Here is an 18,061-nt window from a genome sequence, read left to right on the forward strand (position 1 = left end):
AGCGAAGAGCTTTATTTAAAAATAAGTTTATGTACACGAGTGGTGAGAGGACAGTGACATTCATCGAATGGGGCCCCGGGGGGAGGCAGGGCCCTGCCTACAGCATCGGGGAGCAGCAGAGAAGGACGGGGGGGGGAGGCAGGGGAGGGCTCGGGCTCCATCCCGGCTGCGCAGAAGGGGAGCTGCCCCCCAAGGACCCCTTCCCCGGAGCCTCGTCCCGTCCCTGGTGTCCTTTGGGTGCTGGGGGGGCCCACGGCTGAGCCAGGCCCTGAGGGGGAGCGGTGGAGGCACTGGGCCCGGCGGGCTCCCGTGGGCTGCGGAGAGCGGAGGAAGACGATGGAGCTGCCGCGGAGGAGGGCGCGAGCGGGGCCCCGGGCGCGTGCCCGATGGGGGAAGACGTGGGGGCAGTGCCCGCGGCGAGGAGGGCGCCCCAAAATATTGCTGCGGTGGAGCCGGGGCTCACAGGATCCTGACGAGGCGGCCCAGCGTCTCTGCCACCTTCATGCGGACGGCGGGGACGGGGTCCTTCAGGAGCAGGTTGAGGGCTGCGAGGAGCAGAGCAGGGACATGCCGGGGGGCTGCGGGGGCACGGCCGCTCACCCCAGCCCCAGGCTGGGACCGTGCCTGGGGTGAAGCCACAGCCTGGCTTTCCTCCAGGGCACGGAAAGGTGAAATCCCTTTGCCCCCCCGGGGCTCCCCACCAGCCCCTTCCCCAGCTCACACATCCCCGGGGAGGCAGAGGCACCCTAAATCCTCTTGGGATGCCCCCCAGGAGCCCACAGCGCTGAGACCTGGCCCTGCCCCGGGGCGCGGGGTCAGGGCTCGACCCGGGGGCCCCTCCTGCAGCCCCCCGGGGAGGGGAAGGGCCCCAGCACGGGGGTCTGGGGCTGGAGCCAGGTGCCGAGCCTCCGCGGGTCCGCGCGGCTGTGCAGACGCTGGCCGGGCCAAGCCTCCCCTATCAGCACGATTTCCTAATGCCTGGAACAGCTCCCGGTAGTAAGAAAACAATCCAGGTAGTTTTTCCTAGCAGTAAAAGTATAATAATATTTTTCCAGTAGCTTGTTTACCCGGCGCAGGAGAGATCCTCGCCTCCCTCCAAATCCCCCCCTGCTCCCGCGGCGAGCGAGGCTCCCCTGATTTATGTGCCAGCTCGCTTCCTGCTCGCGGCATCCTCCTGCCTCCCCGCCCGGCCGCGGGGGTGCCCCGGGGCGGGCTGTAAATCTGAGAGCCCGAAGCCCCCCCCCGGACCCCGCTCGGCTAATCCACTCAATACGGGAAGCTCGCGCAACCCAAGCCAGGCCCGCTCACTCCAGCTATTACTCACACACACGCAGATTATCTTTCACTTGTTTCAAACAGACAGGCCTCTTTCTTCTGGAAGGGCTCAGGGAGCCAACGGAAAGATAGTTTTTCCTTTTTTAGTGTTTTTTAAGCTCTCTTGGAACAATCCAAAAGTTTCCATGCATTACTATATACTATGAGGTCACTAGTGACAGGGAAAAAATCCCTGAAATCCAGGAAAATTACTTAACTCTGCTCCAAAATGCCACCAGCTTCAATTTGACTTTTTATTAGCCCTTCGTAACGAGCCTCAGCTCTGCCTTTTAACAGTTAACACATTGCAAACAAACGCTGCGAGTCCCCTCCTGCTTACGCTAAGCCGCTGCAAATGCCACGCGAGCCGCAGGCGGTGCCCAGGGCGGGTGCCCCCGGCCAGCACCGGGGCCGTGCCGTGGGGTCGGGGCTCAGGGGCTGCAACCTTGGCTCCCCAGGACCCCCTCACCCCGCTGCCCAGTCTGCAAACGGCTCCTGCTGCAGCATCCCCGTGCCAACAGCTTGGCCTGTGGCTGGGCCTTCACCTGCCAGCCCCGGTCCCCCGTGCCTGCAGGTGCTGGGCTCATCCTGGCCCCATCACCCGAGAGTGGAGCAGGAGCCCGGGGCACGGCACAGCCCCAGCCTGGGGAGCCCAAAATCATGGGGCTGGGCTCTGGCTCCAACCCCCAGCCCTTGCTCCCCGGCAGCACGAGCTGTGGGCACCGACTCACCCGAGATGAGCTGGTCCAGGTCCACTTGCTGGCAGTGGTCTTCGTCCACGTGCAGCACGAGGAAGCCTGAGGAAGAAGCTCAGCGTCAGGGTTTTTTTCCACTGGGACCCCCCAAGTCTGACAGAGAAGGTCACAGAGGCTCGCAGGGTGCTGGGTCACTCGTCCCTGCTGTCCACGTGTTGTGTGCAGTCATGCAGGGCCAGCAGCAAGGGCTCACAGGGGACCCAAATATGTGATGTATACACGCTGCCCCAGCTAACGTGTGCCCTAAGGAGGCTCCCACCAGCACCTCTGCCTCCCACAGCTCACTTAAATCATTTCTGGGCACGTCTGCCTGCAGCGCAGCCGTGGTCTCCACTGAAAGCAGCACAACCTTACACCACATGCAGTGTTACACGGGTAAGAGCAAGGCTGGCTGCTACCCCCATCCCCAAAAAAGGAACTGGGAGCTCCAGAGAGAGATGTGAAGCTTCGGGAGCAGCCCAGACGTCCCTTGGTGCCAGGATGCATTTGCAGCTCCCACTTTACCTGGGGCAGCTACAGCAGGGGTCGGGGCACGGAGCAGCGCTGCTGGATGACTCCTGCTCGAATCACCTGCCCTGTTACACGGCTCAGCCACAACCTCAGAGCTGCTCCGAGCTGACAGCACGGGGCTGAGGCAGCCCTTCTGGCTGATAAAGCAGTGACACGCACTGCTCCCCGCACCGTAACCTCATCCGCGTGCTGCAAGCTGAGTCTGGAAACCTTTACAACGATGGGATGAGCTGGTCTGGGTCCAGCAAAGGTCTGTGCAGCCCTCAGGCAGGCTGCTGCTGCTGCAGGATGGGGTCTGTGCAGGAGCTGCCTCTGGGGTGTGCTCCCCCGACCCATGGTGTGCCCTGGCCGTGGGCTGTCACAGCAGATGCTGCACCCCCTGCGGAGCGGGCACCGAACGCCTCCCCAGGACACCCCCAACGTCCAGCCTTTAGGAAGGGACCCACACTGCACCCGAGAGGCTTGGGAGCAGGACTTACCAATGAACATAGGCGCAGCCGCCCTGATGTCCACCCAGTTGCTCTTGAAGTAGAAGAGGTTGGTTGAAATCAGGCGATTCAGCATCTCCGGGTAGCTCTGCATCTGGGGGAGAAGCGGCAGGAGAGGAGTCAGGCAGGGCACGCGGCCGGCTGCCTGCAGCACTGCCACCATCTCCTGGAAGCCCAGAGGTGCTGGGCAGGCTGAGCAGCACCCAGGACACTGGGCTGGGAGGGGGAACGTCCCCAAAAGGACACTGGGGCACTGGGCAGGACCCCGAGGATCCCATTTGGCAGCCCCAGCGCCGGCACCGCGGGCTCCGGCTGCGCTCACCAGGTGCTTGCAGACGTTGTTCATGAACTCCCCGTAGTGCAGGCTCCTGTCCTCCCGCAGGTGGTTCAGGAACATGTCGCAGAGCCCCTCGCAGCCCATGTTGGGGCCACACATGCGCAGAGCAAACTTGCAGGCCTGTGGCACAGAGAAGAGGAGGCTGCGGCGTGCGCCGGGGGGCTCAGCGCCTCGTGGTCACCCCAGGCCGGTACCCCACGCTGGGGGGGCTCCCTGGTGCCCATGGCGGGCAGCGGGGCACTCACCTTGACCACCTCAGGCTTGGGGTCCTGGAGGTGCAGCAGCAGCGTTACCAGCCCGTTCAGGATCTGCTCGAAGAAAGCCTCGCAGTCTTCCTCGCTGAACTTGGTCAGGTTGCCGAAGAGCACGATGGACGACTGGCGGAGGTCGGGCTGCTCCTGCGGGCGGGGGGCGAGCAGGATTCGGGGTGAATTCAGCCCTTCCCCTGGTGACTCCCCAGCGGCACAACGCCCTGCCTCTACATCCCCAATTCCAACCACTGCCTGCAGCGGAGTCCCAAAGAAAGGAGACCCGGGGGGGCACTGAGGGCTCAGGGATGGGGGTCTCCGTGCCACGTCCAGCTCTGCCTGCCTGGGGGGTGCACAGCTGGGACAGGGGCTGGGTAACGCCTGGCTGTGGTTTGGTTCAGGCTGGGGAGAGCCACGGGAGCCCCTGCAGACAGAGCACGGTGCTGCAGGGCCACGGATGGCACCAGAGCAGCTGGGGGCAGGATCCTGCGCTCGGATCGCTCCGTGCAGTGGTGGAACCAGCGGTGATGCTGGAGGGATTTGGGGAATGCACAGAGACCACTGAGGGCAGCAAAATATTGCGGGGCAGATCCCTGCAGAGACCTGGCCCCCTCCTGTCCCCCAGCACCCACGGAGCACAGCCTGGACCCTGCTGCCCACCCCAGAGACACCCATCTGCCACGCGTGCCCTGGCTCATCGGATGAGCCGCTTTAGACAGGACCACGGCACAAGCTCTGTCCCCAGGCTCCCTTACGCTGTCGAAGAAGGGTCGGATCCTGATGGCAATGTGGAGGAGCATGGACTGGATGTCCCTCTCCTCCAAGTGATCCAGGAGCTTGGACAGACTGGACATGGCCTCGAGCGCAACCAGGTTGTGGGGGTCGTCTTTGTCATCCATTCCATTAACCATGGACGCCAGCAGCTTGGCCCCGTGCTTCCGTACCTGCAAGGGCAGCAGGAGAGGAGTGCTGCTGTGGGACAGCCTGGCAGGGACACGGCCCTGCTCGGCCACCCCCAGGGGTCAGGACGGGCTCTGTTGTGTCTACGTTGTGGCACGGCACCAGCACCAGGCGGGGGACCTGGCCCGCTAACCCAGGGTGACTCCTTAAAGCAGGACGAGCCAAGTGCAGCATTCCCAAAGTCAGTGACCTGATCACCGAGCAGTGCCCTGCAGCGAGCTCCTGCCTCGCCCTCGCTTCCAGTGAGGAGGAGCTGGAATTAAATTAAATTACAGCTGCTGAGCGCAATGCGTCGTCGGCACAGGCCAGCCACTGCACGCGGCAACTGCTCACCGCAGGCACCGCGTCCCCTCCCGGCGCAGCATTTCGCTGAGCAATTAGAGCTGCTGCACACACAGCAAAGGGGGAAATTAAGTTTGCCTAAGCCACATCGAGTCTGCCATTGCTTAATTCTGAGCGCTCGGCTTTGTAAATCAGGCTGTGCTGCCCGGGGCAGCTCACGGAGCACGGCTGGGGACGAACAACGCGTCGTGACCCTGCGCCATGGGGACGTGTGGGAAGGGACTGCCGACCCCTGAGCCTGCCCAGCCACACCAGTCTGCGTTGTTCCAGGTAAGGGAAGGAGCAACTGCAGCACTAACATTACACGCAGCCACCCTGCTCCCAGCTGATTCGGGAAGCATGACCCCAGCGATGCAGGGGCAGCACATGGGAAACCCAGATGCACTGAGCTCTGCTCCTGCTGGATGCAGCAGGGAAGGCAGCAACAGATCATCCCTGCTCCTGCCTGCGTTGTACGAGGCTCACCGCAGCCCTCCTCATCCTCACAGCACTGCTGGCCTCCTGCTTCCCAACCGCTGCCCACAGCAGCGCTGCGGCTCACGCACACCGGAGCATCGGGCGCTATCAGCAGCTCTGCCCAGGCTGCACCAGCAGGATGGTATTTTAGCAGCTGCTTATATTTTCGTGGCAGCTCACAGTGGTGTATTTGCCTGCCCGGGGCTGGCCTGCCCGTGACCCCTTCCTGGGGTTTGGCACAGCACGGAGCAGACGCCTGCCAAGCCCCACGCTGCTGCTGGGGACCAGGTAGGCAGAGCATAGGCAGCCCGGTGCAGGATGCACTGCAGCAATCCCACACCTGATGGGCAGAAACGGGGCTGAGCAGCCACGTCCCAGCCACGGTTGAGCCTGGAATCTCGTGGGATGGAGCTGTGACTGCAGGTCCCCAGAAAAAGCAGTGGACACAGAGCATCCCGTCCCTGCACCCCAGCGGACGCGCCTCTGGCGTGAGCTGCCCCGACCACAGCACTTTGGAGATCTGGAAAACTAATTCTGGCCTGCCTGAATCCCACCGTCGGGACAGGAGATAACTGCATTTAAGGATCCATTCATCAGCTGGTAAAGACACCGGAGCAGCAGGAAGCAGAAAGGGCAACGGGCCGACACGGCTCCCGCAGGCGCGCTGCTGCTGCTGCTGCTGCTGGGGGCGGCCCCGCAGCTCGACCCCTGCTCGGGCCAGCAGCCCCCCGATGGCTGCCACGCTCTCCTCCAAACCAGTTTTTTTTTACAGAGCAGCTGGGGGTCTGCACCAGTCCCACCGTGCCTGCCTACGACAGTGACAGGACAGGGAGGCGCACGGCGCGGTCGCCTCCTTGGTTTTGGAGGTGCCACCAGCAGGGCAAGGACAGGGCTGAAAAATCCTGTCCAGAGTCACCTCCTGATGGTATCAGAGGGGGCTGCGCACCCCCTTCTCCCCCCGCATCGCACCCCCAGCCCCAAAAGGGCTCAGGCAGCGTGCCACGGAGTTTGCTCTCACCTTTTCTGGTGACCCCGAGGAGATGTTGCCCAGCCCCCGGAGAGCCAGCATCCGCACCAGCAGGCAGGGGTCCTTCTGCCTCCCCGTCATGTTATCCATCACGGTCTCCAGCAGCATCAGGTCATTCACCACGTTGCTATTAAGGAGCTGAAGCAGGAGAGAGCGTCAGCAGTGACAGGACAGTAACCCCTCAAACCACAAGGGAGCTGATGTCCCTGTTTCAGGTGCTCTTATCCCATTACACCAGGAAAGAGCCCAGGGCAGCCTTGGTTTGTTCCCAGTTCTCTCAGACCCCAAACTCCACACTCAGGTCATCCAGACGTGATGAGGGACAGCCCTCACACCCCTACAGGGTGCTCAGATCTGGGGATCCTGCCGTGATTTGTAACACGTGAGCCAAGGACCCCCAGGGATGGATGACGCAGCACAGCCAGGAGGGACCCAAATGCGCCCCCCCGGAGCAGGACCGAGGTGCGAGACCACCTCTGGGGTGAGCTGAGGGCAGTGGGGAAGAGCTCGGGCTCCCTGCAGGGCTGAAGCACGTCCCTCCAGGCTGTGTGGTGGCCGAGCAGCACGGCACTGGGAGCATCCTCAGCACCAGAGCTCCTGGAGAGCCGTGCTGAGCCCTGGGAGCGCTCAGAGGCACTGAGTTGGGGGAGGTGATTTGGGACCCCCGGCTGGATGGAGCCGACGGGGCTCCTCTCTCTCCTCCTGACCCCATCACTGGGGATGAGGGGAGAGCCACGCGTGGACGTGGACAGGATCCAGGGAACAGCACGGGGCTCGTCCCCAGCGAGCTGGGGAGGCCGTTAACTGGGGAGGCCATTAACTGGGGAGGCCGTTAATTGCCTGCAGCGGCAGGGTCGGCGCCAGCCCCGCGCAGGAGGGGCACAGCGGGGTTAACGACCTGCGAGGGCCACACTGCCTTCAGCAGGGGCTCCCCGGGGCTGCTCCAGGCTCCTGCTGGGCTTCAGCAACCTGCGGGGAGACGCTGGGACCCCCGGGGACCCCCCGGCACCAGGCACAGCACCCACAGCCCGACGTGGGGGAGCTGGTGGCTGCGAGCGAGGGGCTGCCAGCACCCCAGAGCTGCCCTCGGGGCTGGCACGGAGCCCCTTATCCAGCCCCTTAACCCTGGGGCATCCCAGGGCAGCGCTCAGAGCCTCTGTCCAGTGCCTGCGGAGCTGGTGAGGAGGCTGAAGGCACAGCGGGATGAAGGCACAGAGGCTGCAGCACCCAGCCCTGCGCTGCCTGGTGCCGCAGGTCCCCGCTGCCACAGCCCCGTGGCCGTTCCCCTCCTGGCTTCCACTCTGTCATCTCCGTCACTGGCACGGCTGCGAGAAAAGGGACTGAGCTCTCACCTCATCAGTTTTGAGAGAGGGAGACACAGGCATTTGCTTCCTTCCCCTCCAGCTCCATGGTGAGGCAAAACTGCTATTTTAAACCCTTTAAGGATGCAGAGAGCCAACCACACTCCAAAACTAAAGCAGATTCTGGGACGGGATCCAAGAGCAGGGCCGTCAGCTCCCCCAGCCAAACAGAAAATAAAAACAGTGCCTTAATCCCAGGCTGCTTAAGCAGCTGAGAATTTAAAAGGTGGTTTATAAGCAGGGATATAGCTCTGCATTGTTGGCATAAGGTGCTCCTTTATGTAACAAACACTCCTCGAGTGGCCCAGGGCTTTAAGGTGGTATGTACGCGCAGCTAGTGTTACCGTCTGCTGGCCGCGCTGCCCTGCGCCAGAGGAAAGGACTTGAGTCACCTCATTCCTTGAGGTGGTACGTAAGGAGGGAGTTATGGCTTGCTGGCTCACTGCAGGGATGCGTTCAGAGTTGGACTCCTGCAGGCGCTTCTCTGCCATCCCCTCTGCCAGAGGGTCGGGAAGCCGAGGAGGACAGCTCGCGGCTGCGCCGTGCCGCGTGCGGAGGCACGGACGGACGGACGGACAGACAGACAGACGGGAGCAGCCACCTCCCCTCCTCACCTCGGCGAAGAAGGCCGTGGTGGTGATCCTCTGGCTGTCGAACACGCTGCTCAGCGTCGGGACGAGGTTCTTGACGATCAGGGGCAGCCTGGGCCCGGCGTGGCGTGCCATGGCGCTGCGGGCAGAAGGGGCCGCGTCACCCACACCGGGATGGGCTCAACCCACACAAACAGTGCAAAAGTCAACAGCAAGAGGAAGGGAACTCAGCGCTGGGAACAAACCAGCCCCCAGACCTACAGCACTGGGGTCACTGGTGGCCAGGAACCGCAGGACTCCTGTGCCCGCAGACCCAGGGACCTGCGAGCAGAGCGCGGTGAGGCGCTGGCACCGAGCCCCGCACCATGGAGGTGTCAGCGGGTGGGTGCCCACCGTGTGCCTCTGCTAACAGCTCCTGTGGGGCCAGCAGGATGGGCAGCCAAAGCACAGGCAGCTCCGAGCCCTGTGGGCAGCTCCCCTCGCCCCAGCAGCACCACACAGGCACTTGGGGGGTCTGGCAGCCCTCACCCTCTGTCTGTATCCCCACGCCCTGCAGCAGCCACAGCCTGGATGAGCCCCTGACAGTTCCACATCCTCCCAACACACATCCTCGTGTCCATGCCCAGGGGCTGCTGGCAGGGTGACCCACGCTGCCCCGACTGAAACCCGGCCCTGCACCCAGCCCCAGCTCCGTCCCATCCCTATGGGGCTGCTGACAAGGTGATGAACACGGAACCCGTCCTGCACCGTGCAGCAAAGCATCTCCTGCCCACAGCTCAGCTCATGCTTTGCTCGAGCACAGCCCATCACTGCCACCTCCCCCCTGCCACCGCCTGGCCTGGGGACGAGCCACGGGGGGGACCCAGCTCCGAGCCCCCACCGGGCACCGTGGCCACAGCGGCCGCTCCAGCAGAGCTTGGCCGGGAGGGCCGAGTTTTGTTTGGGATGAGACACACAAGCGTTCGGGAGGCTCAATAAAGCATTTTTGTGAACGCTGGAAAATCCCAAACCGGTCGTCTCCTCCTCAGCCGTCCAAGAGCTATTAACCGCGCTGGGCGGAGGGACAGCGGAGTCCCGAGCTGAACCAGGCCGCGCCGATCGGGACCGGGGCCGGGGCCGTCCCTGCGGGTGCTGCAGCGCCAGCACGGCCCCACCGCCCTCGGCACGCGCAGCAGCACCAAAAAAAAAAAAGAAAATCCATCCAAGACCGTTCAGTATCCATCACACCTTCGTTTGCAGCCTCCACAAGCTCAGCCAAGCAGCCGAGAGCAGCAGAGGTTTTGCTGGTGGTCCCGACACGCTGCTGCACAGCCCCGGCCTCCTCCTGGCAAGCTGTGGCGATGGGCACCAGGCGCGTGGGGTGCTCGGCCCCCAAGGGAGCTGAGCCATCGGCTGCATCCAGCCTGACCGCGCTCCCGGCACCGCTGCTCAGCCCTTGGCACCCGTCCACGCTCCCGCCCCCCCAGCGGTGAGCGCCGGGGTTAATCACACCACTAACGAGCACCTTCCCCCCGCTCTGACCTCCAGGCGTCGGGCGAGACAGAGCTGACAGTGAGTCACCCCCTGCCCGGGCTGCTTCCAGCGCACGGGGCCTGGCCCCGGACACCCCCCCAGCAGTCCCACCCTGACCCCCAGGAACCCCTGGGGACCCTTCGTGGGCTGCGAAGCGTCGTGGCTGCCCCGGGACGCAGCGCACCCGGTCCCCGCGGCCACACCACCACCGGTGCCGGAGCAGAAGCAGCGGGAGCAGCACATCTCACCCGGCCAGCACGGCGATGCCATCGTGGTGCCTCTCCGGACTCGCCATCAGGTCCCAGCCGCCGGCGCTGCCCACAGCCTTGGTGACCACCTCGCTGCCGCCCCGGGCCAGCATCGCCTTCAGCGTCTCCACGGCGCAGCTGGGGAGAGAAGCACCGCGCCGTCACGCCGCGGCACGAGCCGCCCGTGGCCCAAGGGGCGAGCCCGGCACGCGGCAGCACCGAGCCCGGCACGCGGCGGCACCGGGACGGGGGTTGGTGAGGAGGCACCCGAGGACGGAGCGAGCTTCAGCTGGAGCGAGACAAAGCCATAACTCACGGCTACTTCCATTTGCACCGTGACATTTGCCATTAAAGTGATCCAAGACAATAGGCTGAAAAGTAAAGAAGTCCAGAACTGCTTTAAGGAGGGTTTTTTTTTGCATTAATATTTTATAGGTGGGGATTATTTTGCTGCGAGCACAGAGCAACATATGGGAACCATACATTATCCTGTCAAAACAAAACAAATATAAGTAATGGATAAATCTTAGCCTTCAATATGAGCAAGAGGAATGTATTTACCACACACATGAAGAAAACATGATTTAGGAAGGGTGTCTCAACACAAAGGTCTCTCAGCTTACGACTCGGGCGCCTGCAAGTTTGGCTTCTGGAAGGAGAGGGCTGGGCTGCGGTGACGAGGGACGGGGACGTGTAGGGACAGGGCTCGGGGCACGGGCACCCCGGGGCTCTGCAGCAGGACACCACAGCCTCCCTTAATGCAGGACACGCCATCTCCGCTCTCCTGAGTCCAAAGTTGAGAATAAGGATGGAAAATAAGCGCTCACCCACCGCATGCATGGAAAACACACCCCACCACAGCCAGACCTGGAGCGTCTGGTGGCTCTGTGCTGCACTTGTCAGCACCCTGCACAGCAGCCAGGTCTGGGGGTCCCCAGGGACCAGTGCCTCGAGGATGCATTCGCCAAGCAGAGCATCGCCAAGGGCCAAAGCTGAGCATCTGCCCAGGGCAATGCACCAGGAGCAGGAAAGGAGACAAGCACGGAGCAGGGTTGCTTTGCTCCTCGGCACGGACACTTCCAGTGCTCAAAGCACGAGGACCTCTCCATCTGCAGCCACCCAGCACCCGCCAAGAGCCCCAGCAGAAGCTGCCTGGTCCCATGCTGCGCTCACAGCCCTGCACAGTATCGTGGGCGATGCCCAAGCCTGATGTCTGCACCACAAAACCCATCCAGGAGAGCCCACAGACACCCACGGAGGGACATCCAGCTGGAGCCGGCAGTGATGGAAATGGAAAAGCAGCACCACCACCGCGTACCGAGCCAGCTCGCTCAGCTCTGTGCAAAGCCCTGGCTGGAGGAGAGCCCCTCCACGAGCTCTGAGCATCCCTGCACCACGAAGGCTCCAGGACAGCAAGGAATTAGCTGCTAATTAAATAAAACCTTAGGCTGGAGTATCCACCACCCAGAGACCACCACCAGCCACAATTGGTGCAGCGCAGCCCTGCAGAGGCTGCACAAGCCGCAGCAACAACCTGTGCTGGTGCTCAGCAGGTCCGTGCCCATACCTCTGCCTGGCCCCGTGCTCCTGCACTGCAGGAAACCTGCACAAGCCTCAGCACTTCGTGTGCATGCAGGTGAAGCTGTGGCTTTGCCCAAGAAAGCCTCGGTGGGATTTTTCTTGCAGCACAAGAAAGCCTCCGGCAGAGGACAGAGCCCAGCGGGGTCCAGGGACCTTCCCACCAGCTCCGTGGCTACGGATGAGGTCCAAGAGGCGAGGGCACGGCCCCAGCCCGCTGCTGGCTCTCGGGGGCCACCACCCAGCCAAGTCCCCGCTCCCCTCGAGCCTCCCCACGAGCTCCTGGCTCGGTGTCACCGCACCGGGGCTGGGAGCCCGTGGCCAGAGAGCCACCGCGGCGTGGGGCGGCTCCTGCGGGACGGCCCGGCCCGAGCGCTCGCTCGCAGGCTTTGCTTTTTCCACCGTGTCCTATAGACACTTCCTTCCTTTCCAACAAAAGCCTGTGTCTTCCAAACCCTTTTTCCTGCCAAGCTATCATATTCACCTTTACCATCTCTCTTTGGCATTTAAGTATCATGGAGACTCAGAACTCAAAACGCGGACAGGAAATTGCTTTGATATTGTAACCAGCTCCTGGGACGAGGCTGGAATTTCACATCTCGGCGTTTGCTCCGCGCGTTGGACACAGCCTCTTCCCCCTCCATCCATCAGCAATGACTTCATGGCCCCAGCTACCTGCCTGCACCCACGCAGCCGCCGCACGGCCCCAAGAGCAGCCTGCTGGCCCCTGCCCCCGGCCCCAGCCCCTCCTGAACCCAGAGCAGGCAGCACCTGGGACTTGAGAAGCAGCACCGAGAAACCCACCACGGGCACAGCCGTGCCAGCCCCGTCCAGGGAGCTGCAACGAGGGCAGTTTTCCTTCCTGAGCACAGACACCGCGTCCAGCAGCGGGGTGGCCGGGTGCCGGTGGAGCAGAGCGAGTGTCACCAGGATGCCCACGCTCAGAGGAGCCCTGGTGGTGACAGTGGCCAGGGCACCCCCCCAGCACCGGCCTCCCTGCTTCATCCAGCAAGCCCTGGACCAAGCCGGCTGCCCTGCTGGGCACTGAGATGGGGGAGGAAGAGGAGGAAGAAGGCTGCCTCCTCACGGGCTGCAGGGACACGATGGGGGCTCTCCCCTTCCTGCACCGCGGGTACCCAGGAGCTGCTGGCTGCCCCCCGTTTCCTTGCCAGCACATCAGCTTTTCTCACTGCAGGACCCGGGGGCTCCTGCACCCCAAAGGCTCTCTCTTGGGATCAGCGGAGTGCACGTGGACAGGAACTGAAGCCACGGCCGTGGGGCACGCGGGCTCGGCCAGCCCAAACGATGGAGGAGCGGCCACGGCAATAATTCAGCGCGTCCTGGTCTGCGTCCCGAGCGCTGCTCGTAGCCCAGACACTGCTGGAGGAAGAGCAGCGGTTCCTGGCTCCTACGCCTCCTTCCCTGGGAGGCAACCAGTTGCTTCAAGTTTCCTTAAGTCCTGCTCGCGGCTCTGGTGCGGGGTCTGGCTGGGATCTGCCCGTGCCTCTCTTCCAGGAGTCGTTAACGGGGAAGAGCGCGACGAGAACAGACAGTTCTGGACGCACAACCCAAAGCCACAGAGGAAGCAGGGGTGTCCGCTCCGAGCCCGGGGCTCTGTGTGAAGACCCCAAAGCAATGCCCCGAGGGGACAGGACGAGCACCACGGGTGCGGGGAGCTGCCAGCACCACGGGCACAGGAACGGCGGCGGGGCAAGGCGCGCTCCAGCCCTCTCCTCCGACGCATCAGGTTCATTTAATTCAGTTCTAACATGTGGTCTAAATAAAATGCTAATCAGATAGCAGCCCTGCCATCCAGCATAACAACCTGTTTCCACTCATCACATCTCCGGGCTGGAAAAGTCCCCCTCCGAGCGAGCAGGAGCTTTCCACCGCGTGCCCAGCAGACGGAGGGTATTGCTCAGCACAGCCCCGTGGCGAGCAAGCGGCAGCTCCTCGCCCTTGGGACTTGACAAACGAACTGTTGAGCCATGCCGGAGCCCTTTTAACTCCCCGCCACTGTGTTTGGTGTCCCCGTGCGCTCCTCCAGGCTTTGTTTTTCTCCCCCAGGGCTAATAATAGCCTGTAAGAAAACCAAGCCTGCAAAGCAGGGCACAGCCTCCTCCCGCAGGGGAGTCTCCAGACACCGAGCCGACCGAGGGCTTGGCAGGCCCGGCCGTGCTGCAGCACCTCCTGCTGCTGCTGCCTCGGACACGGGCTTGACCCCGGCATCCCCACGGATTTAAAGTGCTTTAAAGCAAGCGTGAGCTGCCGGACCTTTTGCAGCAGGATGAGGGCACCCAGAGCCACGATGGCAGGGCTGCCGTGGCACACGAGCTGTCGGAGGGACGGGGTGAGTGCCGTGCATCGTGCTCACGTCCACGCCAGCTCCACGGGCTGCAGAGATGAGCGTGGCACAGCCCAGAGGTGCAGGAGAGCAGAGCAGCCCCGGCGCTGCTCAGAGGGGCAGGAGCACCAGGATTGAGCCAGGCATGATGCAGGCAGGGGCTGGCGAGCCGGCACCGCACCCTCTGCCCCAGCAGGATGGGGCTCCCACTGCCCCCACACCCAGGGGGTGCAGCCCCACGGGTGAGCCACAGAACCAGAGAACATCCCCAGCTGGAAGGACCCCATGGGGCCACCCTGTCCAAGCAGCCTCCTGCCCACGGACCGGGACACGCTGCAGCAGGAGAGCCCCGCAGCCCTGCGCTGCCTCTGCCCTCACCACTTTGCAGCTCTCCTGGTGCCAAGGCAATGCGGGAAACGAGCAGGGAACTGATGGTGCTCAGCAACGACAGGGATCAATGGCTGGCACAGGACTCGGACCTGGCAGAGGGGTGCCACGACCACATCTTCCTCCACAGGCAGGGCCAAGACGTCCTCTGGGCTCCCCCTTCCCAAGAGGACGGGGGCGCAGGGCTGCGTGCATCAGCCAGCAAAACAACGGGCACCCTTTGGCTCTCTGCTACCCTGTGAGAGCTGCTTGCACAGCCCCTGATGATGAAGAGCCAGCGCTGGGCACAGTCTGGGCTAGGGGAAACCAAACTGCCCAGGTTTTGCTCAAGCTGGGATCACACAGAGACCAAGGAGAGAAGCCCAAGCCACGCAGCCCAGCAAGTGCCGACGTGAGCTCTGCACAGGAAAGGGAGCTGCACTGCCACCGGGATCCCTGCCACCCTACAGGCACATGCGTGCTCCTGGGCTGTAAAGGAGGAGCTGGTTAAAGGCTGGTCCCACTGATTTTACAAAGCCTGAAACCTTGTGCTTACAGCAGCGTGCAGCAGAGCGCCAGCTGGCCCTGAGCAAGGCTGGGGCAGGAGCCCCCGGAGCAGGGGGGAGCCAGCAGCACCCCAAAACACCCCATTACCAGCACTCCTCCTCAGCCACTGGGGCCACCGTGGGCTGAAAGCACCAGCAGAGGACAAGACGTCCGCCGGGCTCAGCACGGCTGCGTCTGCGCGGGGAAGGTGGCGTGGCCCTGAAGTGTTTGCTCGAGCAGCCAGTAATTTGGCATGACTAAGACGTGCCGCAGCCATCGGCTTGACAAAGCCAGAGGCTTTGGTCCTGCCAGCTCCTCTCCTCACCCGAGATGAATTTACCCCCTCTGGCATGCCCAGCCCAGCCCCGTGGAGCCGGCCCCCCCGGGGGCAGCAGCACAAACCAGCACAGCAGGGCCCTGGCGCTGGGGCGCAGGAGCGCGTCGTTAACCGGAGCAGCTCGTTTAACGCTTCCCAATTTAGAGACTCTGCTCGGCGGGAGGAAGCAAAACAAACAGAGCAGACCCAGACCACAGCACCGAGGTCAGGCCTCGGTGCCCGACTCGCCGCGGCCGCCGTGCCGCCTGCCCGCAGGAACGCCGCGAGGGCGCCCAGCTCCACGTGCCGGGTGGCGGAGCCGCCTTCATGCCCCGTACCTGCAGGGATGGAGGCTCCGGGGGGCCGGGCTGAGGCTGCTGCTCCTCCTCTCCCGGCTCTGCAGGCTCTTCGGTAGCTGAACACCCACGGTGCAGCTGACTCGCAGCAGGAGAGTCACAAACAGCGGCGCGTAGAGTCCCAGCACTGCTGCCCCAGACTCCGGAGCAGACATGATCTCATACAGAGCACATGTGGCCTGGAGAGAGAGCGCCGGAGAGGAGGATTAGGCAGGGATCTCCCACACCACGCCGCTATCTGTTGGTAAATAACCCGGGGAGGCAGCAAGAGGGCTGCTGCTCCCTCCCGCAGCCCCGAGCCCAATGAAGCAGTGACATTGAGCACCCGGGCGTCTCCAGAGGGGGAAGGCGAGGCTTGAAGCCCGTACCTGGGGACACGGAGCAGATCCCAGGGCTCGGGTTTTACAGGCAGGAAGACAACACGCACCCTGCTTTTGCACAGCCCCATTCCGGCCAATTTAAAAAGCCGTAATTACACGGCACGATATCCAGGGGTGTTAAAAACAGAGCGGGGAGGGGAGGGGAGGAATGTTTGCTTTCAGCGCAGCCGATCCCGTACCATCTGCATTTGGTTCTTCAGAGGAGGAGGAAATTTTCACAGCTGCTTTACTGCTTAGAAAGCTGCCAAGCTGGGTTTATTTTTCTGAAGGGATAAAATGCAAAGTGGTCTCCCTTGAGGATGGACACCTGAGAGGCTTTTTACGAGCCTGTGGATTAGCTCTAATAGGCATTACACAGCGATGCGTTATTTCCAGAGTCCACGCCTGGCACAACCCCCCCGAGCCAAGGAAATGAAAAAAGCATTCCAGGTGTTGGGACCGGCACCCTCGAGGGGCTGGGGACGGGACAGGGCCTGCAGCAGGACACTCACGGCCAGGGGCAGCGGCGTGGCGATGCGCTCGGACCCGCTCCCCAGCAGGAAGCACTTGCTCTCCTTGTACGGGACGTCCCTGTTCACCTTCTCCAGGAGCTGCTCCAGGATCTGCGAGGTGAGGGTGGGCTCGGCGGCCAGGGACCTCCACATGGCACACGTGTGGCTGCAGGGGAGCAGAGAGGGGAGAGCTGTGTTGGTGCCCTGCTCCGAGGGGCAGTGACCACCAGCCCCCTCCCCACGCCAGCACCACCTTCACCGCAGGGCGAAGAGAGCCCAGGGGGTGCAAACTAACGAGGAAAGCCCCGGTGAGAGACCCGTAATGGGTGGCTCACAGCAGCTCCAGGCACTTTGAGCCAGGGGAAGCACGGCCAGTGCCTCCTGTGCCGTGCTCAGCCCAAACCCTCAGGGCTCTCTTACTACCAGCACCCAGAGGGGTCCCGCTTCGCCCCGCGTGGTTTGCAAGCTGCCTGCCCTGGTAGAAACAGAGCAGGGCTTATAAATGAGGCATAGGAGAGCCTCTGCTCAAGGGGAGGTGTCCTGCTCTGTACAGCAGCAGCGAGCACCCAGCCACGCTCGGCTCTCTGGGGCCAGCTCTGCTCGTTCGCGCTGCTCGCGCCTCTAAGCCCAGCGAGCCCTCGGAAAAGCAGCTCCCGCAGCAAGTGGACGTGCTGATCCGTGAGCGCACAAAGGAAATTCCAGCAGGGTCTGATTACTGGGGTAAGGAGCCAGAAGATTAGCTGCAGCTTAAGCGAAAGCTGCTCCGAAGCCCCAGCGCTGAGAGCACGTGCAGGCGCCGGGCCACCGCGGCGGAGCCGGGCGGTACCTGTCGAACGGCAGCGCGCTGCCCAGGAGGCTGGACACCACCACGCTCTTGTGCTGGGAGGCCAGGATGTAAACCGTCTGCTGGGCAGCCTTCCTGACGTGCTCCTCGTCCACCTCCTGCAGCTTGCTGTGGATGATGCTCATGATGTCGGGCACCTGAGGGAGGAGGAGATGGCGGCGTCCAGCTGAGGGCCAGGAGGTGCGAGCACACGGGGTGACCACGGGACGCCCCTGCAGACGGGGGATGTGTCCCCCCCTTCCCCTCCATCGCAGCAGGGCTTCAGCAGATGATCAAGGGGCAGACAGACCACCAGGAGGGCAGCCACTATGGGCTGGGGGAGGCCTCACCGCTCACAGGGCGCATGCAGAACCTCTGTGAGGCCAGGACAAGGATCCCCCGGGGGTGTCCCCCTGCCACGCAGAGCCAGGTGACACCGCCGAGCGCCCCAGGGCAAGGAAGACCCAACGAGGGTGCGCCCAGCCCCTGCGCCGCAGCCCCCTGGCCCGGTGCTCGTGCTAAACCCCAGCCCCACCGCGGCTGGTTAGAGGAGCTCAGCGAGCAAGTTCCTACGAGGAACTCAAGCTGAACGCAGGGAGACACCTCGGCACTCGCTGCCGGCTGTAAAACGCACGTTAAGACAAATAGGAAGTTCATGCACAGACCAGGCCTGGCAGCAAATTCCAGAGATTAAGTGCAGAGCAGCAGAGCAC

General features: G+C 63.2%; 1 protein-coding gene across 5 annotated transcripts in view; it reads right to left on the reverse strand.

Moving 5' to 3' along the window:
* Nucleotides 1-18,061, reverse strand: part of MROH1 (maestro heat like repeat family member 1) — a gene marked incomplete at its 5' end in the record, with an annotated part of 43,382 nt that continues 25,321 nt past the window's right edge. For all 5 annotated transcript variants that reach the window (XM_082754772.1, XM_082754771.1, XM_082754773.1 and 2 more), the window contains 12 exons: nucleotides 1-545; nucleotides 2,046-2,111; nucleotides 3,059-3,161; nucleotides 3,390-3,524; nucleotides 3,650-3,802; nucleotides 4,408-4,596; nucleotides 6,429-6,575; nucleotides 8,413-8,527; nucleotides 10,149-10,286; nucleotides 15,637-15,833; nucleotides 16,526-16,691; nucleotides 17,352-17,506. In XM_082754772.1, the coding sequence (XP_082610898.1) occupies nucleotides 460-545; nucleotides 2,046-2,111; nucleotides 3,059-3,161; nucleotides 3,390-3,524; nucleotides 3,650-3,802; nucleotides 4,408-4,596; nucleotides 6,429-6,575; nucleotides 8,413-8,527; nucleotides 10,149-10,286; nucleotides 15,637-15,833; nucleotides 16,526-16,691; nucleotides 17,352-17,506 (1,650 nt within the window). In that variant the 3' untranslated portion in view covers nucleotides 1-459. The remainder of the gene's footprint in view (nucleotides 546-2,045; nucleotides 2,112-3,058; nucleotides 3,162-3,389; nucleotides 3,525-3,649; nucleotides 3,803-4,407; nucleotides 4,597-6,428; nucleotides 6,576-8,412; nucleotides 8,528-10,148; nucleotides 10,287-15,636; nucleotides 15,834-16,525; nucleotides 16,692-17,351; nucleotides 17,507-18,061) is intronic.

This window comes from Aythya marila (genome assembly GCF_965140915.1).
Source record: "Aythya marila genome assembly, chromosome: 2".
Lineage (NCBI taxonomy): Eukaryota > Metazoa > Chordata > Aves > Anseriformes > Anatidae > Aythya > Aythya marila.